The sequence below is a fragment of the Cornus florida genome, unplaced genomic scaffold (assembly GCF_030987335.1).
Source record: "Cornus florida cultivar Cherokee Brave unplaced genomic scaffold, ASM3098733v1 CherokeeBrave_3.0.0_Hap2_Chr04, whole genome shotgun sequence".
NCBI lineage: Eukaryota > Viridiplantae > Streptophyta > Magnoliopsida > Cornales > Cornaceae > Cornus > Cornus florida.
This window is the reverse complement of record NW_026775574.1, coordinates 89,530,437-89,558,262: the sequence shown is the minus strand read 5'-3', so window position 1 is coordinate 89,558,262 and position 27,826 is coordinate 89,530,437. Positions and strand designations below refer to the sequence as shown.

The following is a 27,826-nucleotide window of genomic DNA, read 5'->3' as shown; positions in this document are numbered from 1 at the left end:
GCAAAGGTGTGGGAAGATCACTGCAGATTGAGGTGGATTAACAACTTAAGGCCTGTGTGTAATGTATATGTGTCTATGCATATATATGTATCTGTGTGTATATGTGTCTGCGTATATGCACATGGTTGTTAGTGGTTGGCCGTGGTGAGGGATAATTTCACTGACACCCCCAGTAGTTTGGCCAAATATCAGTCTAAAACATCTTTCGAAAATAACTATCACTTAGGTCCATTTTTTATTTTCCGTTACAGCCTCCGTTAAAAACATGTGAAAAGATAACTTTGCCCCTATTTTTTTAATAACATTTATTTCAAAATATCAGATTAGTTAAAAGACAATTATATCCTGACAATTGGGTAGATGGAACTGTTGGCCGTCGTGGTGGTGGTAGTGGGTGGTGGTTCCAAAAGTTAAGGCTTTTTTGGTGGTGGGTGGTGTGTTGCAGAAGAGAGAGAAAGTGTACAGAGAGATTGGTGGTTAGCGGTCGGTGATGATGGGGTGATGGTGGTGGTGGTGCCGCCGACGACTGTGGGAAACTTCAGGTGACAGAAGCGGCAACATGGTTTAGGGCGACGACGGCGAGGACAAGTGCTTGTTGCTAGGAGAGAGAGAGAGCGAGCTAAGCTTCTTTTACTCGCCGGCCGCCGTCTGAAGACCCTTGCTCGTCAGCCACAGCCGAGCTCGGTGGACTGAATCGACAGTGAGAACTATATATATACTGATTATCTGGGTTTGAGAGAACCGGCGAGGGGCGACTGGAAGAGGATTCACGGGACTTGGTAGCGAGTGGATTAGTGGGAGAGATGACAACTCCAATTCGGCAGTGAAGAGCTCGGCTCGGCGGTGGAGTAGCGGCAACGGCGAGCTTGGAGATGGAGAGCGAAGATGGCTATGAGAATGTTGATGGCGCCGGCGAAACAGATCCGATAGCGGCAGATCCAGTGGAAACGAGCTCTGCGAAGAGGGAGATGACTGGGTCTTGGAGATCCGATGAGACAGATCCGGGTCTTGGAGGTAGTCGGAGAGGTCGAGGAAAGGGTCCAATGATGAGGATTGGAGGATCCGAGCGACCTTGCAGATGAGGTCGCGGCGAGGGAGACATTGGTTTGGAAGGTGGGAGAGTCGACTTTGACGGTGAATGAGCGGCCGTTGTCGGATTCGACGACGACTCCACCGCTGTATTTGGTGGTGGTGTTGTGCTTGTGTGTGTGTGTGTGTGTGTGTGTGTATATGTCTGTGTGTGTATATAGGAGTATATATATGTCTGCCTGTATATATAATATAATTTGTAAATTTACAAATTTTTGAGGGGCCATATTGTCTTTTAATACTGATATTTTGTAAAAAAATAAATTAAAAAAATGAGGGTATACCAAAGTCAGGGTCAAACTAAAGTCAATAGGTAAAAAGTGGTCTAACACATCTGTAAACTAACTTTTGGGGTGTGAGTGAAAAACGGAGCAAACGTTTGTAATGTGAGTGATAGTTATTTTTGAAAGATATTTTAGACTGATATTTGGCCAAACTACTGGGCGTGTCAGTGAAATTATCCCCTGTGGTGATGGTAGGTTGAGGTCACTTCGCCCAGTTCCTTCATTGCCGCCAATAATGAAGCAGAAAGGAGAATATATATATACATAAGTGTGTATATGTGTGTGTGAGAGAGTGGAGAGAGCAATTTAATGGTGTTAAAAGGGAGGGTGTAAAAGTCTTTTTCTTTAAGTTATAAATTTTAATATATAATTCAAGAGTAAAATAGTAAAATCACACATTTCAGTTGGTAAATTAGACAGCGGTTATTGACAAGGGGTGTAGGTAGAATTATAAAACGTACAGAGAGCAGGTGGAATTATAAAACGTACAGAGAGTGTGTGTGGAATATTGACAAAATTCAGGGAGTTAGGTGGAATCAACCCTAAGAGAAATGACATGGAATTTAGAATGTGAAACTAAATCATTGTTAAATAAGATGGCTGAAAGTATTACAGAACATAAATTCCATCATTGCTAGATCAGACACAAAAGCCTTAGCTTACCGTCTCAGCCTCTTTTCGCACCAGATTCTCCGACCCATACGAATTGATGGACGAGGACGATGGGGATAATCATAAAACAAAAAGTGAGTATTGTAAATTTTGGCCAAAATTTAGAAATGGAGAAACTTTTGCAAAATACAGACATGCATAGATATAGGTTAAAATAGTTGTGAGAGGAGCTATGTGTAGAGTGTTGGATGATATTTATTATATAATCTAGGAATAAGGGACAACAGGAAGAAAGCACACACACTTGTTGAGGGAGAGGATGGATGGATGGATAGATAGACATTGTATCATTATCAAGTGCATCAAAATTGAGGGTCTAAAGGTTTTAGTCAAAGATGATACTGCGAGGATTGGTGTCTCAAATTCTCTCAATAATTAGGTTTCCTTTTTTGAGTCGTATTATGTATGGTACTATGGTAATTTCCTGTAAGGCAAGTCTTGGCCTTAAGGAATTTTTTTTTTTTTTTTTTGGCAAGTTTTGGTCTCAAAGGAAATTTAATCATTGGCCACTAAAAAATTTGTTTTTTGGTCTCTCTATAATAGAGATTAGAGACCTAGATTATTGTTGTGAGGAGTTCAAAGGGAGAATTGAGTTGAGAGAGAAGAAGAGTGCGTGTAGTAATCTTCATATTTGAAAGAGAGGAGGAAGTCATTATTCAAGTGTAAACGTAAACAATTTGTTGAACCACGTAAAATATTGTATGGTGCAAGTTGATTGTTTGTTTTGTGATTTGATTTCCATACTTGGAATGTGATTTGCTTCCCCGAACAAAGGGGTTCAATTCCCAACAGATAAATTAGAGAATTTTCGAAAACCTAATTTGAGAAGCTGTTGAATATATGAAAATCATATAGCCTACAATAGGGTTCTTAGAGACATAATATGATGGACTTTCGAAAAGAAATACGTAGTAAGTTACTAATAGTTATATTGATGTTCTAAAGACAGGACTGATGAGACAACGGCCATAATTAGAACAGTTAAAAGGGAAAACAAGTGCATTCCCCATTATTCTACATTCAAGGATCGACATTAAGATCATATCTTTTTGCCTTAGTTATGGATGAACTAACAAAACAAATTTAAGATTAGGTTTCCATGTATTTTACTATTTGTTGATGATATTAGGGAAAAATGATAAATTAGAGGTTTGGAGAGAAGTTCTAGAATCAAGAGGTTTTGAGATACTTAAGACTAAAACTGACTACATGGAACATAACTATAGTAAAACTAGCAATAAAAGTAGGGATGTAGTCTAGGGAGTCAAGAGGTACCAAAAAGCAAACATTGTTTCACCGAGGCTCAACTATACACAGAGAGGGAAAATTGAAGATGATATTCCTTATAGGATAAAGCTAGATGGATGAAATGGAGTAGTGCTCCTGGCATCTTGACTCTTGAGTGATCGGCATGGCATATACCTCTAAAAAAATTATAAAACAATTGCTAAACAAACTTTGTTGGACAGAATTTTGGGTGACCAAAAAACACCATATTCGTAAAATGTATCGAAGAAATACCAATGCTAGAGACGGTTGGGTGGTAAGATAAAGAATAGAAATGAACAAGTTAGATGTTTGAAGTAGGACCGATTGGAGATGAAATGAGAGAGACTTGATTAAGATGGTTTGGCTGTGTTCATGGAAGGCCAATAACTATATCGGGTAGCATATGTCATATTTGAAGTTATGGCTTTACATTAAGCATAATGACGAAAAAACTCTGCCAATGATAATTGGTCGCAGAGGTTCTGCAAATAAATAAATAATAATAATAATAAATCTGTTTTACTATGTTAAGATAAGGTGGATTACAACTCAAAGGAACCAAACACCTATTCCTTCTAACTATAACATCATATACAATGACGGATTCAGATAATTGTATGAGAGGGAAAGGCCTTGAACAACAATAATATATAATGGGGTATCATCATAAATTGAGTGGGTACATTTTTAAGATTTTCACAAAGATAATTTGTAAATAATAAAAATAAAATAAAAAAAAAAAAAAAAAAAGTGGGGGCAGCTGCCCTCCGACTGAGCCCTTAATAGGTATGTTCCTGATCATATACCCTTTCCTATATAATTATAAACTAAAAAATTAGAGATAAAAAAAGGAAAATTGGATGGTGAAACAGTTTAAAAGCCAACTATGAACATTGTTCAAAAGACAGTTTTTGTGTATTCCTATATATTCAGTTTCTCTTTCACTCTATACTGCATTTCTTTTGCTACATGAGTGTCCTTTATCTTCCTAGCATAAGATTGGGCAATGGATGTTATCCAATTATCTTGTTCACTTTAAAAATTTTGACTCACAATTTTTGTGAGTCAAAATTATCAAGGTTGACATCTAATATGGGATATAGGTAGTATATAAGTATACAAAAGGAATATGACTAAAAATGACATCAAATGACTCAAAAATAAAAGGTGACAGTAAGTCAAAGTTTTCGAAATGGATAACTAATATAGGACGGAGGTAGTAATTTAATTACCTTCATAAATTTCATTATGTTACAACTCAACTTGTTCGTCTGTGGCTTGTTGTGGCATGGAGGTAGTAGTTTAACTACATTCAAAATTTTCATTATGTTACAACTCAACTTGTTCGTCTGTTGCTTGGTATGACACATTTGTTACAACTCAACTTAGCCTCCGTGGTGGTCACATGTATTAGAAAAACTTAGGTCATGTTTGGTAACCATTTTTGTTTATTGTTTATTATTTAAGTTTAAACATAATGAGTGTTTATGAATGTTTATGTGTAACTTTTATTTATCAATAAACAGATCATTCTTTGATAATATAAAAATATTTATCTTATTTTAAAAATTATAAACAGAAAAATATGTTTGCTAAAGTTAAACTGTTTTTAAAAATTTTGTAAATAAATAATAAAAGAATTTATGAAGTATCCAATTATTTCTTACTTGTAATGACTTTAGGTAACAAATTGCTAATCTAATAAAATAATAATAATAATAATTTCATAAGGTACTCATTGTTTAAGTAATATTTCATGATACCCATTAGGAAGACCCACCAAAATAATAATGTTTGTTTTGCTTATTCTATGGTTTTTTTCATAAATAAAATAATAATAAAAAAAAACCCATGAACATAAACATCAACGTCGTTTTGACATTTATGAAATTGGTCTGTGTGAATAGGCTAAATATTATATAAGTAAATTTATATAATCTATAAATATAAATGTGCTTTTCTTCAAAATCTTTTTATATAAATAATAAATTGTAAATATAAATGGTTACCAAAGAACCTTAATTACAAAGTAAAAAACCAATACTTGACGTCCACTGCCATATATGGTACAATTCAACTTTTTCGGTACGTAATACTCCGTATTACATTATTTATTTTAATAAATATAATTTAATTGGAGGACCATCAAATATTCTATTTGCGCTTTTAACGTGGTCATATCTAAGTCATTCAGAATTTAATTTTAAATATTTTATAATATTATTTATTTCAGTAAATGCATGTGATTAGAGTGGACCATCAATATCCTATTTCAACTCTTTCACCTTTGTCGTTGGTCATTCAACACTTAATTCCAAGGAAGACCTGATTTGTAGCTCACTTTGACGTTAGGGTGAGTTTAATTGGTGGAATGAAAATGAAAGTAAAAGAAAAGAATGGTAACCAAAAATAATAATAAAAAATGTGTTTGATAGGAAATGTTAAATGAAAATGAAGGATTTGGAGTGATGAAAAGAGGTATGAATAGTAAATTTTGTTATTTTTCAAAAATAGGAAGAAATGAAAGAAAAGATTAATATTTTTTATAAAATTTTATTAATACCAATTTTGTCTTTATTAAAAAAAAACAACTGTATAAAAAAAGGTATGTAAATCTTTCTTTTCTTTTTTCCTCCAAACATGAGTACTATCATTTTATTTATTTATTAATTAACAAAGTATAACAAGCAATTAACACTATTCTTTCATTTTCTCTTTTTTTTTTTTTTTCCCTCCTAATTAATGTTTTCATTTCTTTTACCAAACATAGCATTAATTCCAAAGATGCTTGTCCTATGAATTACAAAGATGTACAACATTAGCACCAATGTTACAACTCAACTTACTCAATATTTTTAATTTTTTTATAATATTATTTATTTAAATAAATATATAGATACAATTCTACCCCTACAAATTCTATATTAACAACTAATAAAATCCCAAACTCTATAAAACTACTGTTAAGAAGAATTTTGTAGATAAAATTATTCTTATTTTTTTTATTTTTTAATCCTTTACAATTTTTTTACTTATAATCATATAAACACTTTCGTTCACATGCTTTGTACTACTATTTGATTGTATTGTATCATTAAGTGACAGACAAAAAAATTTTCTTTTCAGGTGGGCCACTCTGTGAAATATCTAAATTTTGTTCACATTTTGAATATATTTTTTTTAAACCACAAAAGGTGAACATTTTTACTTTGGTCACCTTAGTAAAATAAAGAATGGAAATACGTGCTAATGTGATTATTATGAATATATTTCAATTTTTTTATAACATATGTTTATAAATTGGATACAAAAAATGTAATTATAAAAAAAAAAAAAAAAACGTGTGTGTATATATATACACACACGAATGTTAATAAAAAAAAAAAAAATTTGATAAAAAAATACAGTAGCAATTATATTCGATTTGTGTATATATATTATAACAATTATTACTTCTTACTGTTTTGTTATTTTTTAATGATATTTTAAATAAATGAAATTATAAGAGGGATAAAGTTGGGTCTTACAAATTTTTTATAGTGTTACATATTATTTGTTTAACTTTTTACTTACAAAAAAAATTGATATATAGTTGTAACGAGATTTAGATATTCAGGATTGTATTATTCTAGTTATGGCTAATGACATATTAAAATAGTAACTTCTCTATAGATTGGATAAATAAATTGTTAGGTTTATTACGAGTTTTGTTACTATAACTGGAAACTAAAAAAATAATTTTTTTTACATATATTCGTTAAAGTTGAAAACTTGTACATGAAATATATATTTTTAATTATACATACATTCGGATATTATATGCGTATAATTTGCAATTTTTGCTACTTATACTCCTCTTCTCACATATTTGATTAGAAGATGTGCTATTATTTATTGGCAGTTTTGGTAATCATAGTTTGTAGGTGCAAAATTTCACTCAACCAATGATGATTAAGAAAAATAAAACAATTCCCTCAATCAATAATAAAAATAAACAAGAACAATATATCTCGAAGCGTAGAATTGCTTGATCCCTTTATTGGAGGTCTTAGCCTCTATTTATATACAAAAGATTGTAAAATTATGGTAGGACTCGCGTTGCTTGCCCTCCAATTCTTTCTTTATAAACATTCTTTACTAATAGAGTTCTTTCCATTGTCTAATTTTCCATACATAGAACTTGCCTTGTACAGAATTTCCTATCTCAGAATTTTCCTTCTACGGTAAATCCTTCAACTGGTAGGACTTGTGCATTCTTGAATAACTGGGCTGAACATATTTTGATCCGACTGGGCTTGAGTAACGGACCGGATGTTAAATATTAACAAGTTGGGCTGATGACCTCTTGATTCAGCCTTGATGGAGGTTGGAGGACAAATAACAACGGTCTTGGGCTATAAATACCCTCAATTTGGGCTTGAGCATGATGGGCCTTATATGTCCTTGGAATGTAGATATGTGTAGTGATGACGTGTGCGCTTTTTATTGGAGGGAGTTTTTTTTTCCCTCCACACTTTGCCCCAAATTTCATTTTTAATTGAGTGACGGCTCCTATTAAAGAGGGAATTGAAATCGGTTTTTAACTTTGCTTCAGAAACGGTTCGAGGTCTTTCTTTATTACTCCGTCATACAAGATTTTGCAAGAGTTACATTCACCCTTACTGCACTTCTGCACTCTTCATTCCATCGCTTTGTCAGGTTAGGTTTTTTTTTTTTTTTTTTTTTCGCATCTTTCTCTTCAATCTTTCATTATGAGTACTTCATCTACTCCCGAACGTATAAACATTGGGGATTCTGAATCCACACCTTCATCTTCCCCCGTTCGCATTAGGGCTCCCCCTCCTAGGGTTTCTACAGATCGTGTTTCGTCGAATCCATTAGGTACTTCCCCCCTTCCAGCCGAGACATCCACCTCAGGTTCTGATTATGTTCTTACTCATGAAGAGAGGAAAGTAATCATCTCTATTCGCCGCATCAAGTTCTCTATTGCTTCGGTAATGGAAGAATTTGATATTCCTGAGGGAGTAGAAATTGTAGAATATCCCGAGGGTGCCGATTTTACCTCTGGCGAGGGAATTGAAGAGAGTGAATTGCTTCTTTCGGTAGGGCATCTTAACGCCCTCCGATTCCCTCTTCATCCCTTCTATCATTTAGTTTTCAACAAGTTAGGTCTTGCCCCCCTTCAGGTAAATCCTAATTTCTTTCGCATCCTTTCGGCACTGTTGGTGCGCCGGAAATTAGAGGCTTTGGATTTGACCCTTGCCGACCTTCTGCTTACTTACAATATACCTAAGCATGGGACCAAGCCTGGTCGCTTCTTTTTTACCTCTCCCCTTCATCAGAGGATATGCACGAACCTTCCTTCATCCGAAAAGAAGTGGAAAGAAATGATGGTTATAGTTAAAGGAAAATGGTTCGTGCCCCAATCAATTACGCTCCCCATCCCGCGCAAGTTCGGGAAATTAGGTATAGAATACTTAACCTCCCTTCATACCAAGTGTTCTGGCTGTTTTCCTTGCCAAGTCTTAATGTTTCGCCGTACTTATGAGTTTCTTGGTGTTTTTTCAGTTACATTCCCATCCTCCGCAGCAAGGAACAGACTTTCTTTTCTTGAGGAACGAGTCTGGAGTGATCCCTCGCCTATCGAGGACTTGCTAACTTCTTCAAACCTCAAGGATATTGCCTCCAGTGCTGTTGCTGCAGACCTCATGGATCTGTCTCTACCATCCTTTGATAGTTTCCCCATGACTGAGGAAGAGATACGGAGGGCTGAGGCTTTAAAAAAGAAAGCCGAAGATGCCCAACCCTTGGTCGTTATTAGATCTACTGAGGATGAGGTGGAGGCTGAGGAACCACTAATGAAGAAATCTCGCCTCAACCCCCCATCCTCTGGCAAGGGCAAGGTCCCTTCTAAAAGCAGAGGGAAAAAAGGCTGGAGAGGCCGAACCTGAAGATGAAGTCAGGGCCTTTGTTCTGGCTGACACTGGGGCTCCTTGGACTCCTTCCTTCTCTAGGGCTGATAAGTCAGTCCTGCACTCAGGGGATTGTGTGATTACAAACCCTTCAGCTGCACTGGCGGTGGCTCAAGGGATGTGGCTCCCAAAGGACGAGGAAGCCATCAGCCAAATGGAGTTGGAACAACTACTCCCCTCTGCCCCGGTCCGGGCCATAGAGGTTCGCATTGCTCCTTCAAAATTATGTTACTCTTGCTTGCTTATGTTTCCATTTCCATTTATGCTTATATTTGTTCCTCTGTTATACAGAGTCTATACCACACCATGGCCCTCTGCACCACTGCTGAAGCCCAATCCCTCTCCATCAAGAAGTTGGAAACGGATCTTGACAATGCAGAGAAGAGAGCCACCACTGCCTCTACCAATCTGAAGATAGCTTCTGAAGCCAATGATGCGTATAAGAGGCAGTTGGCAGCCTCTGAGGCTAAGGTGGATTCTCTTCAGGCTAAAGTTCAACGCCTGACTGAGGCTCTTACTACTTGCTTCAAGGCGGGGAAGCAAATGCAGGGGTGCTACTCCTGTCTGGCACACCTGGCTAGTGCTAAAGCGTTCTGGTCTGGCTATAATCAGGGCTTAGGCCCTAGGATGATGGATCCGGACGCTTTTGACAAGCAGGTGGGGATGCACTTCCCATATGATGAAAGGCCAGAGGCTTTGGAAGCTGAAATCCGTTTTGCCGAGATGGTGAAGGCGCACCTGAAGGGTACTCCTAGCTCTTCTGCCCCTGCGGCTTCAATTCCTCCTACCCCAAGTCCTACTGTAGTGGATGCCTTTGAATCTACTCCCTTCGATCCGAAGAGGAAGTAGAACCATGTATTTTGTTTTTATGGACAGCATGTTTGGGATAATGAATATAATTTTTTGTTTTAGGCTTTCAATACCTGATTTGCTTTTGCTGTATGCTTTTGATACTGTTCATATTTTTCTGACTGGTAATGTGTTTAAACAAAACACATTGTCTTTATGCTTCGGATTTATGCTATCCGAGAAAAAACAAGGATGGTGGGAAGAAGGAGATCTTTTTAACAGTTTAGTTGATATCTCAGGATGATTCATATGGACAATGATTTCACTGTTAAGTGAACTCTCCTTGCCTTTTACTTGCTTGTAGTAGACGTATACATACTCTTTCCTTCTCGTGTGTTCCTGATGTGGGGTGGATCATGATGAACTTATGATATATCCACATCCACAGGGTATTAAACACTTGGATTCCGGAGGAAAGAGTTCTGATCCGGGCACCAGAGGTCTGAAGCGAATTATTCCTCGGCACTGAGTGTGGAGGAATATTGTTGAATAGGACACTTAGGGTCCGAAGCTGTCTCGGATACTTAGGATTCGAGGCGGATTGTTCCTCGACACTGAGTCGTGGAGGAATAGTGCTGAATAGGACACTTAGGGTCCGAAGCTGTCCCGGACACTTAGGATCCGAGGCGAATTAAACACTCCCTGGCGCGGAGCCGGAGAGGAGGTTTTGCCGAGCCGGACACTTAGGGTCCGGAGCGAGATTTTTGCCGAGCCGAACACTTAGGGTCCGAGGCGAGATTTTTGCCGCGCCGAACACCTAGGGTCCGAGGCGAATGATCTATTCCCCGGCGCTGAGCCTGAGGGGAGGTTTAAATGAATTATCCCCCGGCGCTGAGCCTGAGGGGAGGTTTTGCCAAACCGGACACTTAGGGTCCGAGGCAAATGAACTACTCCCCAGTGCTGAGCCTGAGGGAAGGTTAAATGAATTACTCCCCGGCGCTGAGCCTGAGGGGAGGTTTTGTCGAACCGGACACTTAGGGTCCGAAGTGAATGAACTACTCCCCGGCGCTGAGCCTGAGAGGAAATTTGTTTATATCTTTTCTTAAACAACTTATCATGAGGCCGAGGATTCAAAAATGATAAGAGGCCAAGAAAGCGAGTAACAGTGGCTGTGAAGTTTCCTATTTGTTGACTTTGGAGACTTTCCTCCTCCACTGATACTTCCTTCTTGGCAACCAAATGTTGTGAACCACGCATATATGAACCGTATTTCTTTTCTATTTCTATTCGATGTGGGATACTAAATTTTGTCAAAAAGGTCGGTGTAAGGAATGCCTCTGGTATCGAGCTTGACAGCCTTAAATACCAGTGGGCCCTCCTTACACCGTAATTAACTATTTGAATATTCCCATATATAACAGAATGTAGCACATACTTTTTTGTCGATGTGGGATAGAAAGTTTTAAGCACAGGCCATAACTCATGTTTTTTGTGTTTTTTTTTTTTTTTTTTTTTTTTTTAAAAAAAAAAAAAAATCATTGTGACTAATGCTTTTTAGCAGCTTGCTTCTAATTGCATAAAAATTGCATAGTGCGACTTGACATGCATAAAAATTGCCTAATGCGATGCATGCATAAAAGTTACATAATCATAGAGTAGTATGGCCCCCCATTTTTATAAAAAGAAACAAAAATAGAGGAGAGTTGTACTGAATATAGAAGCAAAATAAAGAAAAGTTTGGCTGACTGTGGACATACTCAGCCTTATTTGTGAAGAATTTGTAGCAAAATTGACAAACTTAACTAATGGAAATACCTTTTCAGGTGTATTGCGTTCCAAGGACGCGCAATGGGACGTCCGCCAGCTTCGGCCAAACGATATACTCCTTTCCCCACTACCTCGGTAACCCTGTAGGGTCCGGTCCAATTAGGTTCCAGTTTCTTTACATGAGCTGTCTCCTGCTTCAAAACCCAATCGCCTACCACAAAGCTCCTGAATCTGACGCGTTTGTTATAACTGTTACACACCTGCTGTTGGTATGCCGCGAGCCGAATTGCTGCTGCATCTCTCCTTTCGTCCACAAGATCAAGGCTATGTTCAAGTTGTTGCTCATTGTTCCCTTCCAGTACCAAGGATGTCCGAAGGGTTAGGATTATGGACTCGGTAGGAATGACAGCTTCGGATCCATATGCCATAGCAAATGGGCTTTCTCCCGTGGGTCGTCTTGGAGTGGTTCGATAGGCCCAGAGCACTTGAGGGAGATTCTCGTACCACTTTGTCTTCAATTTCTCCAATTTTTTCTTTAAGCACCCGAATATCATGCGATTAGTTATTTCAGCTTGCCCATTGCCTTGTGGATGACTAACTGCAGCCAATTTTTGCAGGATTCCATGTTCGCTAAAGAACTTTCTTGTACTTCTGTTATCGAGGTTCTTACCATTGTCCATTACGATGACTTTTGGTACCCCAAACCGGCAAATAATGTTGCTCCAAATGAAATGCTTTACTTCTTTGTGGGTGACGCTAGAGAAGGCTTCAGCTTCCACCCACTTGGTGAAGTAATCCGTAGCCAGAAGCACATGCTCCTTTTTTTCCATGGTTTTGGGTAACGGTCCTACTATATCAATCCCCCATTGGGCGAACGGCCATGGATTAACCATGGCGTGCAAACCTTCGGCAGGTTGATGCTTTATTGGACCATGACGCTGACACTTGTCACATCTTTTTGAGTATTCCTCGGCTTGCAGAGCCAAGTATGGCCAAAAATAACCTTGGGTTAGAATTTTGTGTGCAAGGGATCTTCCTCCCGAATGGTTTCCACAATCTCCTTCATGAATTTGTTTTAGAATTGTGAGAGCCTCACTAGGGGTTAAACACTTGAGATAAGGACCGGAGAATGACCTTCGGTACAACTGGTTATTGATGATTGAGTACTTAGCCGCGGTAAGCCTAAGCTTCCTTGCCTCAGCTTTTTAATTTGGGAGAACTCCTTCCTTGAGGTAGGCCTCGATTGGATCAATCCAGCAGGGCTCGCGTGGAACTTCCGGGATCACCATCACCTCTTGCCGGGGATTAATGCTGGGTTCTTCGAGAACATCGATTGGAACAAGCCAAATCAACTCTTCGTCTGAAGATGATGCGGCTGCGGCCAATTGATCTGCTTCGGCATTTTCATCTCGTGGTACCTGATGGAACTCGATTTGATCGAACTCCCGGATAGCACTCTCTACAGCATCTTTGTATAACTTCATACGTTCCTCCTTGGGAGAATAGTGCCCTGTCACTTGATTGATCACAAGCTGTGAGTTACTAAAAACTTTTAAACACCGTACCTGTAGCTATTTAGCTAGCCGAAGTCCGGCGAGCAACGCCTCATACTCGGCCTCGTTATTAGTAGCTGGGAAATCTAGCAAAATTGACTACTGCAGCTTGGTACCCTCGGGTGTTGTGATGTCAATCCCGGCCCCTGCCCTTTTCTGGTTGGAAGAGCCATCAACCCGTAACTCCCAGTACGGCTCTTGAAGTGTCGGTTCCTCAGGTTGATCTTCATACTCTAGTAGGAAATCCGCTACTGACTTCCCCTTGTGAGATACCTTCGGTGCATAGGTGATGTCAAAAGAGCTAAGTTCAATAGCCCATTTTGTAATTCGACCAGACAAGTCTGGTTTAGCTAGGATAGGCCGTATAGGGTGATTTGTAAGTACCACTATGCTATGAGATTTGAAGTAATGTCGAAGTTTCCTCTTGGCATAAATTAACGCCAGGATTACCTTTTCCGTCTTGCTGTACCGTGTCTCGGCATCCGTCATCGTTTTGCTTGTGTAAAAGATTGGGTGCTGAACCTTGCCTCCTTGTTTAATCAACACTGCGCTTGTTGCTACAGCTGATACTGCTATGTACAGGATGAGAGTGTCTCCGGGCGTTGGAGCAGAAAGGATTGGGGGTTTTATCATGTAGCTTTTCAATTGATTGAGAGCTTCCTGCTGCTGAGGTCCCCACATATCTTTATTTTTGGATCGAATAGCATCAAAGAAAGGTTTATACTTATCAGATAATCGGGATATGAACCGACTGAGAGCCGCAATTCGGCCGGTTAGAACCTGCACTTCCCTGCGGGTTTTTGGCTCTTGGTTCTGTATGAGTGCCTCTGCCTTAGCTGGGCTTACTTCTATTCCTCTTTTATTTACAATGTGTCTGAGGAACTGTCCTGACGAGACGGCGACGGAGCACTTGGTGGGGTTCAGCTTCATATTGTACCTCTTGAGAGTATCAAAGACCTCCTGGAGGTGCTTCGGGTGGTCCTCTGTCCGTATACTTTTGACCACCATGTCATCGATATAGGCTTCAACTGTATTCCCCAGTAGATTATTGAAGATTTTATTGACAAGTCGCTGGTAGGTGGCTCCGGCATTCTTTAGACCGAAGGGCATCACTCTGTAGCAGTAAGTGTCCGTCTCTGTGATGAAAGCAGTTTTCTCCTCATCTTCAGGATTCATGGGAATCTGATTATAGCCGGAATATGCATCGAGGAATGTGAGCCTCTCATAACCTGTCGTAGCATCCACCATTTGATCAATCTTGGGCAGAGGGAAGCTATCTTTTAGGCAAGCTTTGTTAAGGTTGGTATAATCTACACATATCCTCCATTTCCCATGTTTCTTTTGAACGACTACTACATTTGAGAGCCATTGTGGGTATTGCACCTCTAGAATGAATCCTGCTTGTAATAGTTTATTTACTTACTCGGCTATTATGCGATTCCGTTCAGGTGCAAACCGTCGGTGCCTCTGCTTGACTGGCCTGAATTCTGGGTTAACCTTCAAACTATGGCACGAGACCGTAGGATCGATCCCTACCATGTCCGAGTGATCCCAGGCAAAGATATCCGAATTGCGCCGAATGACCCTAATCAATGCTTCATTCTCTTCGGCTCTGCAAGATGAGCCAATGTAGGTGACTTTCTGAGGGTCTCCGAGGACTACCTCTATAGCTTCGAGGGATTCCTCGGTAGGTGCTTCAGCCTCGGCTTCTTCCTCTGCCTTGAGATACTTGGGCAGAGGATACTGTAACTGCTATTTGATTGCATCTTCGGGATTCGCCTCTAACGGAGGTGATTTCGACGCCTTCTTTACTTCATGTAGCGTTAGCATGTAACATTCTTTTGCAGCCACCTGATCTCCCCAGAGGTCGATGACTTCCCTGCCATCTGGGGATAAACACCTCATTACTTGATGAAGGGTAGAGGGGACTCCGTTCATACGAGGGATCCAACCTCTCCCCATAATGAGGTTATAAGATGGATGAATCTCCATCACGACAAAGTTCTCCTTCAGAGTCCTCTTTGCTGCAGTAACGGATAGATCGATCACCCCAAGCGGATTCACCTTAGTACCATCAAATCCCATTAGGGGGCTGGAAGTTGGCCTGATGGACGATGGTGAAACCCCCAACTGATCAAAAGCTATTTTTGTAATGATGTTGGTGCTACTTCCTGGATCCATCAGCACCCTCCTGATCATATAATTCGCTACCAGGAGGCTAATGACCAAGGGGTCCTCATCCGGGCGCTGGACTCTAGACAGATCATTGTTACCGAATCCAATGTTGATGCTGCCTAGTGCAACCGTGTTTACCAAAGACAATCTTCGTAACTTATGAGCCTCTCTCAGCCTGGATCTATACAACTCTTCAGACTCTTCATCATCCTCTGACCTTCCGTGTATAGCATGGATAACCTTTACCTGACGCCCTCTACCCGTCGAGGGTTAACCTCCCGAGGTTTTACGTACTCCTTTGTGGCGAGATACTCCACCAACTCTCCTCTCGCTATCATGCTTTCTACCTGTCGCTGAAGGGACCTGCAGTCATTGGTGGTATGCCCATAGTCTCTATGGTAGGCACAATGTTTGCTTTTGTCCCTCTGCTCCAAGGGTTGTTTCATGGGCTGAGGAGTTGCGAACCTCGTCTTATTCTCTTGGAATAGGCGCGCTAAGGTAGTACCGAGAGGGGAGCCTGTCCTCTGTCCTTCGCCTCTTCTCAGGCGCTTGGGTGACTTGTGTGGCGGTATGAGGAACCTTCTGCATCCTTGTGCTCGCAGCTTTCTCTCGAGACTTGTTTTCCACTGTGACGAGGGTAGCGTGCTATGCACGGTGGGCTACGTTTTCCTCCAACCGAATGTAGATTTGTGCCCTAGCGTTCAAAGTCTGCATAACCGGGGGGGAATATTTGACCAAGGATGTGTGAAACTTGGTTCCCTGGATCATTGCCAACTTAAATGTTTCGATTGCCGTGGCAGGGTGGCAATCTGCTATCTCCGAGGCCTCCATGTTAAACCTGGATAAGAAATCTTGCAGAGTTTTTCCCTTCCTTTGCCTTATGGTGAAAAGGCTGGCGATACTTTTCTTCTGCTTCTTATTTCCGCAATACTGGGCTAAGAACATAGTGCACAAGGTCTCATAATCAGGGATAGACTTGTGTGGCCTATTCCTGAACCATTCTAACGCTGCTCCGGTTAAACTGGTAGGAAAAACCTTACACATCCACGGATCGTTATGATCGTCCAGTGCCATCTTTTGCGCATAATGATCGAGATGCCGAGAGGGGTCTCCTGCCCCATCGAACTGGGGGAAGGATGGCATAGTGAACTTCTTTGGTCTCTCCACAAGGTACACATCGTCAGTAAAGGGGGTCTTGACCAAGGAGTTCTTGTGCTCTCTAGCCATCTCGGCTGGTGTCTGAACTCTTAATAGCTTCTTTTCGTCGAAGGCATCTTGTACGCGTGCGCCATCTGGAACGCCATTGGACCATACCGTAAGCCTATGGCTGGACTCGGCCTATTCGTCCTGTGTGCGACACGGGAGATTATCCGAAGCAACCGCCTCGGACCTCGTCCCTTGCTTTTGCTGAACCTCATTAGGTCGAGCCCCGTTGGGTGGTGTCCTGTTGGCCGGAGGCTCGTGAACTGGAGGTAAATTCTGGGTGGGGGGTGGTGCTGCAGCATCGCCTGGTGGTGGTTGTGGCGTTAGCCTGGCCATTGCCGTGTGCAGCGTATGAGTCTGTTGCTGAAGCGCAGCTATCTGGGCGACACTCGTATCGTTTGCTTGCCGGAGTGTCTCAAATTGGTGTAAGAACTCCTCTCGTATCTTTTGCATCAATTCTATCTGTTGATTCATTGCTAACTCTCTGTTTGACATTCCAGATACGACTAAGGATTTGATTTGAAGAACAATTGGGAGTATATTTTTATACGATTCCCACAGACGGCGCCAAAGTGTAGGTGCAAAATTTCACTCAACCAATGATGATTAAGAAAAATAAAACAACTCACTCAATCAATAGTAAAAATAAACAAGAACAATATATCTCGAAGCGTAGAATTGCTTGATCCCTTTATTGGAGGTCTTAGCCTCTATTTATATACAAAAGATTGTAAAATTGTGATAGGACTCGCGTTGCTTGCCCTCCAATTCTTTCTATATAAACATTCTTTACTAATAGAGTTCTTTCCATTGTCTAATTTTCCATACATAGAACTTGCCTTGTACAGAACTTCCTATCTCAGAATTTTCCTTCTACGGTAAATCCTTCAACTGGTAGGACTTGTGCATTCTTAAATAACTGGGCTGAACATATTTTGATTCCGCTGGGCTTGAGTAACGGACCGGATGTTAAATATTAACAAGTTGGGCTGATGACCTCTTGATTCGGCCTTGATGGAGGTTGGAGGACAAATAACAACGGTCTTGGGCTATAAATACCCTCAATTTGGGCTTGAGCATGATGGGCCTTATATGTCATTGGAATGTAGATATGTGTAGTGATGACGTGTGCGCTTTTTATTGGAGGGAGTTTTTTTTTCCCTCCACATAGTTGCTTTATACTTTTGCTTTGACTCGAAGCAAAAGTAATGTTTTCGTGTATTTAACACTATTTCAAAACTTGTTTGTTAACATAAATTTATTATAAGAATTTTTAAAGCAAAAACATGAGAGCATGTTTGGTAAAAAGTGTTGCAAATTTGAAAAATTGAAAGAATGGTTAAAAATGTTAATTTAGAAAAGAAGGTTTTTTTATTTTTTTGAACAGTGCTTTATTACACTACAGAAGCCAACAAAAACATCATTATGATTCTTCTGATTTTGGTTTATAGTACACTAGCAAAAACAAAAATTACAAAACAAAAGCATTAGCCAAATATATGCTCAATTAGGAAGATGTGACATATCCATATCTAAAACAAAGATGAGCCATTCTTGTAATACCCCTAATTTTAAAAGGATAGTCTCGGTATTTATTTATTTGTTTTAATTGTATTTTTAATTATTTAATTAATTATTTGACTAATTGCTTATGTATTTAATTGAATTAGGTATTACTTAATTATTTGATTATGTGTCTATGTATTATTTATATTTGTCTATGTGTTAATTGTTTAATTAGATTATGTGCTTAAATGGTGTTTTGATTAATTGTAAATTAAATGTTTTTTTTTCTTTTATTATTTTATTTTATTTTTCTTTTATGGTTATAGTTAGTAGTAATGGGCCAACCAATTGGGTCCCATGGACTACTTGGATAGGAGGTTGGATGTGTATGGATTATTTCCCATGGATAGTTATGTATGTATATATATAGATATATATTGTATACATATATAAAAAGAAAAGTAATTTATTAATTACTTTTATAATAACTTGGATAGTAATATTTAATCTGATGTATATGTTTTATATTTAAATAATAAAAATATACGTAGATTTGATACGTGTTATGTTTTAAGTTACTTTATAATATTATGGTAACTTAAGTATTATTGGATAATCCATTAATAAATAATGGAATGTGTATAATTTATTTATTTAATAAACATATACATAAATTATATACGTAATATATTTTACTTACCTTTTTAATATATATAAAAGGGAAAGTAATTTATTAATTACTTTTATGGTAACTTGGGTAGTAATATTTAATCTGATATATATGTTTTATATTTAAATAATAAAAATATACGTAGATTTGATACGTGTTATGTTTCAAGTTACTTTATAATATTATGGTAACTTTAGTATTATTGGATAATCCATTAATAAATAATGGGATGTGTATAATTTATTTATTTAATAAAGATATACATAAATTATATACGTAACATATTTTACTTACCTTTTTAATATTTTAATATATATATTTTTTTAAGTTAACTTGGATTGGGAAAAGGGTTGGGATTATTTTATTTAGCCTATAAATATATAACTATAGGTTGTAAAAGGGGGTTAGAAATATCCACGTGATATATTCTAGAGAGAGAGAGTTAGAGAGGGAAAGAGAAAAAAAAAAAAAAAAAAAAAAACCCTGTAGAGAGAAGATCAAGGAAGAAGAAGTTTAACTTTCGATCCGAAAGTTTAAGACAAGTTCTTCTTCTATCTCTTTCTCTTTGATTCGTGTTTCTGTACATGCCTAGGAAATTTCAGGATTTATTAAACACATAAAATTAAATAATTATGCATGTTTAATTAGATCAGAACATAAATTTTATGAATTTTGTTCATATCTGTTCTTGTATTATGAATTGACAAATGCATGATTTTGATTTGATTTTCGGTGTGAATTTTTACATGTTTAAATTATGTATTTTTCATATCTGTGGAATGATGGAACGTAGAAACATGCCTAGGATTCCTGAACATTAAATGGGAACTAGGTTTGGGTTTAAATAAATTTAAATAGACTCAATCATAATGATGCTTGCTATTTGAATATTTTAAACAAACGAATGAATTTAATCTTTTAATATACTTTAGTAATTGAGATTAAATGTGTAGGATGAATTGGATATGGAGAATACTTATTTGACGGTATAATAAAATATCATCATATGTATAAGAATCAGTTTATGTAGGACATATGATATAGGAAGCTTAAATAAATAATAAGTCATTCCTATTTTGTGATAACTTGATATCATATTATCATAGTTATTTCTGGATTGTTTGACGTATTTCCTTAATCGTTACATTAATTGTTGGATTGTGTGGTTTAAATGCACCGGTATGGGACGGTGGCATTCTAGAGACGGATTAACTTATCAGTTAAGTCCTACCTATTTTATATAAGGGAATGGATTAACTAAAATGTTAAGTCCTACTTATATTCAAGTCAGGTCAGCTGAACAAGTTGAATGACTTATGGGGGATTAATTTATTATATAAGGGAATGGATTAACTAAAATGTTAAGTCTTACTTATATTCAAGTCAGGTCAGCTGAACAAGTTGAATGACTTATGAAGGATTAATTTATACTGAATAGGATGGTTACTAGATTTTATATATATAAGTATGGTGCCATGATATGAGCTTGAGTCTTAGGATTAGTGGTTAGGGCGCATATATCGCCAGGGATGTGTAGCTAGATATAGTGTAGTTGTGTACCCTGGTAGGTCTAGGTACTCATGCCCACTATATGTGCGTTTTGCATGTTGCCTACTATTCAGGTTGAGACAACCCTATAGTCTAGTGAGGTTCCTTTAGTGTGTGTATATATATATATACGGACTACTAGTTATTGTTGGATTGACTATGATGTATACGTGTATCGGATCTCTGCTTGGACAGTAGTAGAGTAGAACTTGTTTGTGGGCCTGACCCACCATTATTTTTCAGGAGTTCGTTAAGAGTAGAGGTTGTTCGTGCTGAGCGGGGATTAGTCTACTTCATTCTTCCGATGCTGCATAGGAGTTCCTTTATGATTCAGTTTCCTGATTTAGACAGTTATTGCTATCATTTGTTTAGTTTGAATTTTCTAGGGGTCCACACAATTTGGATTCCCGAGTTGTATTTTGGAGGATCAGTTGTATCAGAAGAGTTTATTAATTAATGAAAATATATTCTAAGATTTATTATTAGATTATCATTTTAGTTTCTTGTCAGCATTTTATTTATTCTTCTTTATACTTTTTGTACTCTGTGTTCGTTTATTGCCGATTTGTTTTTGATATCCTCGGGTATTCGGGCGTGGGCCTGGCCAACCCGCATTCGAAAATCTGGGGGTATCACAATTCTGGCCAAACATCCCAACATAGATCTGACGAGCGAGATCGAAGGGAGACACTGATAGCATGCGGCCACGTTATTACAAGAACGAAGGGATCGAACCAGATTGCATCCCACCTCAATCACAATTGAAAGAGATGAAGAAAGAAGTGACAAGTTCATCACTGACAAACAATCCCCTTCCACGTCCACGTTGGTATAGCCCAAGTCTTAGATAAGAGATAGGCATATATAAAGGATCAAAGTTTCGACCATATCCGTTGAATTGACAAACTGCAAAAAAAAATATATATATATATATATATATATATATATATATATATATATATATATATATATAGGCATATTTCATAAGACGACCCAACAAATCTCTAAGAATGATTCCACCTCCACATTTCTAGCAATCCACAAGGATATATCAAAATTTAGCTTCACTCTATCAACTATTGGGGGAAACAGAGAAAGAGTAAGAGCAGTATCCACCTTAGGCAAAGCAAGCATAACATGTTTGAGCCATGATCTTAGAAAATTCATGAAAAGCTGAGATGGCCTTATTGACCACCTCCAAAGCATCAATGCAAAAGTGCTCAAAGTGCAAGTCGTTTCTCGCCTTCCAAATATGCTAGCAAATGGAAGCCCCCAAATTGCAAAAATCTCTCAACATTGTATTAAATAATGTTGTCAATAGGTCAAATCTCATGGGGGTCATTGTAATTATTATTTTTTCATTAATTAAATAATGTTGCTGTTGGTGGGCATTTAAATCTAATGTTTATTTTTAGAATTTTACCTCATTAGATTTAAAAATTTGAAATGAACCACATGATTATCTTCTTCATTTTTTAAAAAATTAAAAAATTCACAAATTCACAAATGGACTCCACCGTACCCATAGCTTTTTCCATGTATATAATATTCACAAATGGGCAATTGGGCCTTGAGTGGGATAAATTGTATCTCACTTGAAATATTGGGTTGGAGCAGGTTCAAATCTTTTAAACCTAGGAATTATTGCTCATACATGGGGTTATGGACCATATATATACTCATTTGGTGGAATCAAAGTCATAATACTTAAAAAAAAAAAAAAAAAAAAAAATTAAATTAAATTAAATTGACCAAGATAAAATAAAAAAATACCATTCATTTGCCCAAATTACCTTTATTATTTTCAAATATCACTTTTATTTTGAGCATAAATGTACTACTTTTATACACATAGGTAGCTCTTGTTGTTATCGATATCGTTTTTTTGTGTTGTATAAAAAATGGTGTGCATACAAGTGATACTTCTATGTACAAAATAAAAATGGTAAATAAAAATAGTAAGATAGTTTGAACAATAAACAATATTTTTCCATGTCTACATCAACATTTTTGTCTACTTTAAAAATTATGACCTTGATTCCATAATATGGATTCATAAATCCATATATTTGTAATAATCCTTAAAACCTACTTACCAAAAGCGAATTAAAAATAAAAAAAGAAAAGAAACCTCACTTACCATATATGGAGTAATAATTTCCTAAACCTAGGAAGACACGAAAAGTACAAACAAACCCTAATTCAAATATGAGTATGAACGAGCACGTTTGTTGAATAGGTTAAGTTGCCCTCTTTTCTTCTCTGTGCAGAACAAAAGTAAGTCCTGTGTTCATCTTCTCCACCTCAATATTTCCTGAAAACGCAAGGTAAAAATTTACATATATTTTACATTGTGGTGTTTCTGTTATCACACTTTGTTAATTATTTTTATTGTTTTTTTTTTTTCTTCTTCTTCTTTAGTTTCAATAGTGGGAAGGTTGATAACGGAGGGTTGTGTTTGGAGGACCGCATTAGTGGGCTTCCTTACAATGCAAGACCAATAGACCACGTAAGGAAGCCCATTCGGATATCCACTATAGTTTTAAAAGGCGTAATCCTATATGAGTATAATAAGTTCGGCCCAACTCACCAAGGCCCAAAGAATTGATAATTCCATCAGCACATCAGATTTCATCCCAGCCATTAAATTTTAAAGCATCTCAACCGTTGGTTTGCAAAAGTTGTTGAGACATAATAATTAACCCTGGACTAGAAGCCTACGTCGGCGTGTTAGATGTTGCTGCCATTCAGTTCCACCGCGCATGCGATACAAAATCTGTAAGTTTTGTGAATCTATAGGTTAAACCGGTATCAAGTTCCCTAATCCTAGACTTCCCGCGCACAACTGCCTGTCTCTCTCAAGTCTCAAGGCACAACGCTTACAAGATCTGTAAATCAAATCTACAATATTTTGTAAGTTTTTCTTTCATCATCAAAATTTGTTCGGTAAATTTTATATTTTTCGTTCTTGTCAGTTGTCAAATACGAAACACATCGGATGTTGTGATCTATGTAATTTCTTCAACACTTTCTTTTACAGTTTCATTTTTTTTTTGTATAATTTTCTGAAGAGAATTTTCTTTGTTTTTATTTATCGAGAATTTTCTTTGTCTTTATTTATTTATTTGTTTTATTATTTTTATTTTTTATTTTTTACTTCTCGACAGTTGTTTATTAGACATTGAACCAAATACTAATACTGTATACTTTCCTCTAATGAAGAAAAAGTCATCATATTCAGTCTACTGGCTAGATCTAATAGATCTATTGATAAAGCGAAACTTCAAAACTAATGAACCTTAATATTAATTTTTTTTTTCCAAATATGCCCATGTAGCAAACCGGTGATTATTCTATTTTCTTTTTCCCTTTTTTTTCTCTAGAAAATGGGCTTGGACCGGAAAAAAAAATTGGACCGGGCTTATGACATTGAACCTCCGTCATTGGGCCTTCAACGTCTTTTCCAAATATCAAGTTGCCCTAAACCTGTATCAAATTCGGAGTGTATGTATATATATAAATATTAATTAAAGGCTAATCCGGTATCAAGTTGCCTAATCCTACTAAGACACAAAATAAAAGGTTATTACTTTATTTGCTTTCCAAGTTTGTACAGGCTCAATTTAACATTACTTTCCCAAGTTGCTACAGGCTCAATTTAACGTTACTTTCCAAGTTGGTATATAAAATTGTTGGCAATAAAGCAACCAAAATTTGTTTTATATCTCTAATCTCTACATCTTCTCCTCCTGCTATATCTTGGTTCTGCAGATTTATGCGATAAATTATCCAGAAAACTGCAAAATCAATTCCCATGGAGAAAACCAATGGACACGCCTCAATATGTTGTGCTAAAAACGCAAGGTACCATCTTTTCACTTGTGTCTGGATTTATGTATCTCTGTTTATTTAATTTTTACATGAAGACGTTTTGTTACAAAAATTCAGCAGCACCGTGTTGTTTCTGTTATTTCACACTCTTATTTTTTTATTTTTTTATTTTTTTATTTTTCACTTTACTTGGAGTAGTGAGAAGGATGATAAAGGAGGGTTGTGTTTGGAGGATCGTATTAGCGGACTTCCTGATGTTGTACTTGTTTCAATATTGTCACTATTGACGATGAAGGAAGCGGGAAGAACTAGTCTCCTGTCAAAGAGATGGAGATATATGTGGACTTACATTACTGCTTTGAACTTTGATGCTTCACATATACAAAAGGGAATTCTACTGGGTGATAAGCAACTTGAAGTAGAAAAGCCTTTGTATTTGAGTTGGGTTAATCAAGTCTTGAACTCGTACAATGGTCCAAGTTTAGATCAATTCAGAGTTCAATTTGATCTTGATGACAGTAGTAAATTTGATATTGACAACTGGGTTAATTTTGCAATAGAAAAGAGAGTTAAAAGACTTAAGTTAGACTTTTATGAAAGTGGGGAAATCAAGGAGCGTTACAATTTTCCTGACACGGACCGAATTACAGATCACCTGCATTCATTGTCCCTTGGGTTTACTAGGTTCAACTCGCTGACCAATCTCTTACTCACAGACGTGAATGTAACTGGACAAGTTCTTGAGGACTTCTTAACTAACTGCCCATTTTTGGAGCAATTGTCTGTGAAAAAATCCGACTGTCTGGTAAATCTGAAAATTCCATATCACTCACTCAAATTGAAGCGCTTGGAGATAATTTACTGCTTCAATGTGGAAAGTATTGAAATTTCAGCTATGAATCTAGTGTCATTTAAGTATTTTGGACCAAAAATAAGCCAGCCATTTAAGATGGTCAAGCAGCTTGTTGAACTGTTTATTGGGGGTGAGTACTGCAATTATCTAATTAATAACAACTTTTTCGATATTTCAAGCCATCTTGCTCAGCTAGAGAGCCTTACGTTGCACATGACGTTGCACATGACCTCCATTGAGGTTAGTTAGTTTAACTAATTATTTTTTATCTCCTCCCCTTAATTTTTATTTTATTCATTTTTTAACATAATTATCAATTTGTGCTGATTTACTACTTTTTCTTTGGTTTATTCAGAATAATATCGAGTTTGCTAAATTTCCGGTCTTTAATAAGCTCAAGCAACTAGAGTTGATAATTACTGGAGCAAGTGATCATCAAAGTCTTCTTGTTTTTGCTCCCCTGATAGAGGCGTGCCCTTTCTTGAGTAAATTTGTGTTACAGGTAATAAGTCTTACTTTACATTGCACATTTAAAACAATGTGAGGTTTTTTGCTTTTGAAATTGAATTTTGAATTGTAAACATTGATTCATTTGTACTTCGGCTTAAAAGATTTCAATTTTCCTAGGTACTTGCTTCTTTATTGCTATTACAAATTATAATTTTACCAGAAATAGGAAAAATGCTCTTACAATGTTTAGCTTGCTCTATTCTCCTGATTGATCAATAATTTTGTTATGTTGATTTAATATTTATTATTTATTATTTATTGCCTGAGAGTTTTACATTGTCCATTTTGCTTTATTCTAATGATTGTTCAATTACCTTAGGACCCTTTTCAAAACAGCGTGAATTCCTCTAACGCTGTATTATCTCTTCTTCTTTACTTTTATCATTTTGTGTCTTTGTAAGACATGGAATACTAATGTAATCATGTTGTCATTCCTAAGCAATTAAACTTTTCTTGATTTTATTTCTTAAATGCTTGATGAATTTTATGGTTGCTAAGACAAAATATTTGATTGTTGAATCATATATATATAACAGAATATGTTCAATATGTTATAACAGAATATATTTGATCGTTTTGGCTATTCTATTCAGTCTAGCAATGCCATGATTCTAACTTGTCCTGAGTTACGATTTGATGCTTGGTATTTTGGTTTTGTATGCTAATGATCTACTTTTAGTGTATATGTCACTGTATGACTCCGTTCCTCCTTGTTACAGTTGGAATTATACAAGCGAGATCTGAAAAAAATACGACGAAGTTTTGCGTCTCGGCCCCATCAGTATCTTAAGGTGGTGGAATTAATTGGGTTTGTTGGGCGTACAAATGATGTTGAGCTTGCTATGTATTTAATCAAGAACGCCATCATGCTTGAGAAGATTACTTTTGATTCTCGCAAACCGAATCTAATAGGAACTCCATGGGAGTTCATGGAGACCAAGGAGAAAAAAATAGCAAGAAAGCGTGCCGAGAACTTCCGAACCAAACTTCCTGCTGGAGCAGCTTTAGTAATCCTATAATTCTTTGATGGAACTTCAATTTTTCCCAATATAAAAATCTAATCTTCAATTTTCCCTCTCTACTATATGTATAACTTAAACGTTTTTTAGAGAGAAAAAAAGAAAAGAAAAATATAACTCTCTATATGTATATATCCATAACACTAACCTGTTGTGCATCATATTGGGATATACTGAAAAAAAACTAATTATAACTTCAATTTTTTTTCAGTCATCCCAATATAAATATATATTACACGAATATAGCTGTCCGCAGCAACGAATTAATCAAATTAAATCTTTCGAACTTTGTTGTAGTGAAGCTTAGATTCATTTAGATCGTTCATGTTCTGTGCCTTCATTGTTTTCGAGACACCCCTAGGGAACAAATGCCTACAAGCTACCGGTTAGTAGCAATTCACTTGGAACTTTCATGTTTGAAGGCATATATTTGTCCCTTCATTCTTTTTGATAGACACAAAGGTACTATAAGGGACACTTACTGATACCCATGTCATGCCCGACATGGGTATTTCACAAACTCGGGGGATGGTTCGCCATTGGGATTTGGATCAGAGAATGACGAGATTATCTAATGAAAAAGTCAGCAAATTCAAGAAACTACTGGCCCTTCCAGCTAATTGAATCGGAGTAGCATTTTTCATGCCTCAAACATAATGCCATCTAAGGCGATGGCATTAATGGCCTCCTCAAAAGATCTCATCTCCTTCTCTAACCTTGACAACAGAGTCCCCTGAATCTGACAAAAGAGAAAGACCTAGGAGTTAGCTATGTCTCCTTAAAGAGGCAACTATAATCGGTGTAAAGCTACAAAGGCAAGTAGTTTATGGGGCTGTTTGGCTGGGCTTCCTGTAGCCTCAAAATAAGCTTCTAAGCCCAGAAAGTATTTTGCCAATTATAAAGAGCGTTCGGTAAAATTTATGAAAACGGACTCTTAAAAAGTTTCAATGGTTTAGAAGCTCGATTGACCAGAGCCAATAAAACATACTTTCTAATCGGCTTCCGCAAGCTACACATTTTTTTAAGTAATAAATATAAAATTCCTATATTGTCCATTATTTAACTTATTTCCATTTATGAATTTAATTGCAAACTCTTATCTTTCTATTTCTGTAT

At 37.1% G+C, this 27,826-nt stretch overlaps 1 protein-coding gene across 1 annotated transcript; it reads left to right on the top strand.

Moving 5' to 3' along the window:
• Positions 1-872: 872 nt before the first annotated feature.
• On the top strand, positions 873-26,710 carry LOC132305314 (FBD-associated F-box protein At5g38590-like). The gene is made up of 5 exons (XM_059802974.1): positions 873-1,014; positions 24,269-24,392; positions 24,527-25,421; positions 25,537-25,683; positions 26,411-26,710. The coding sequence occupies exons 1-5, from the start codon at positions 873-875 to the stop codon at positions 26,708-26,710; spliced, it is 1,608 nt and encodes a 535-aa protein (XP_059658957.1).
• The last annotated feature ends 1,116 nt before the right edge of the window (positions 26,711-27,826 follow it).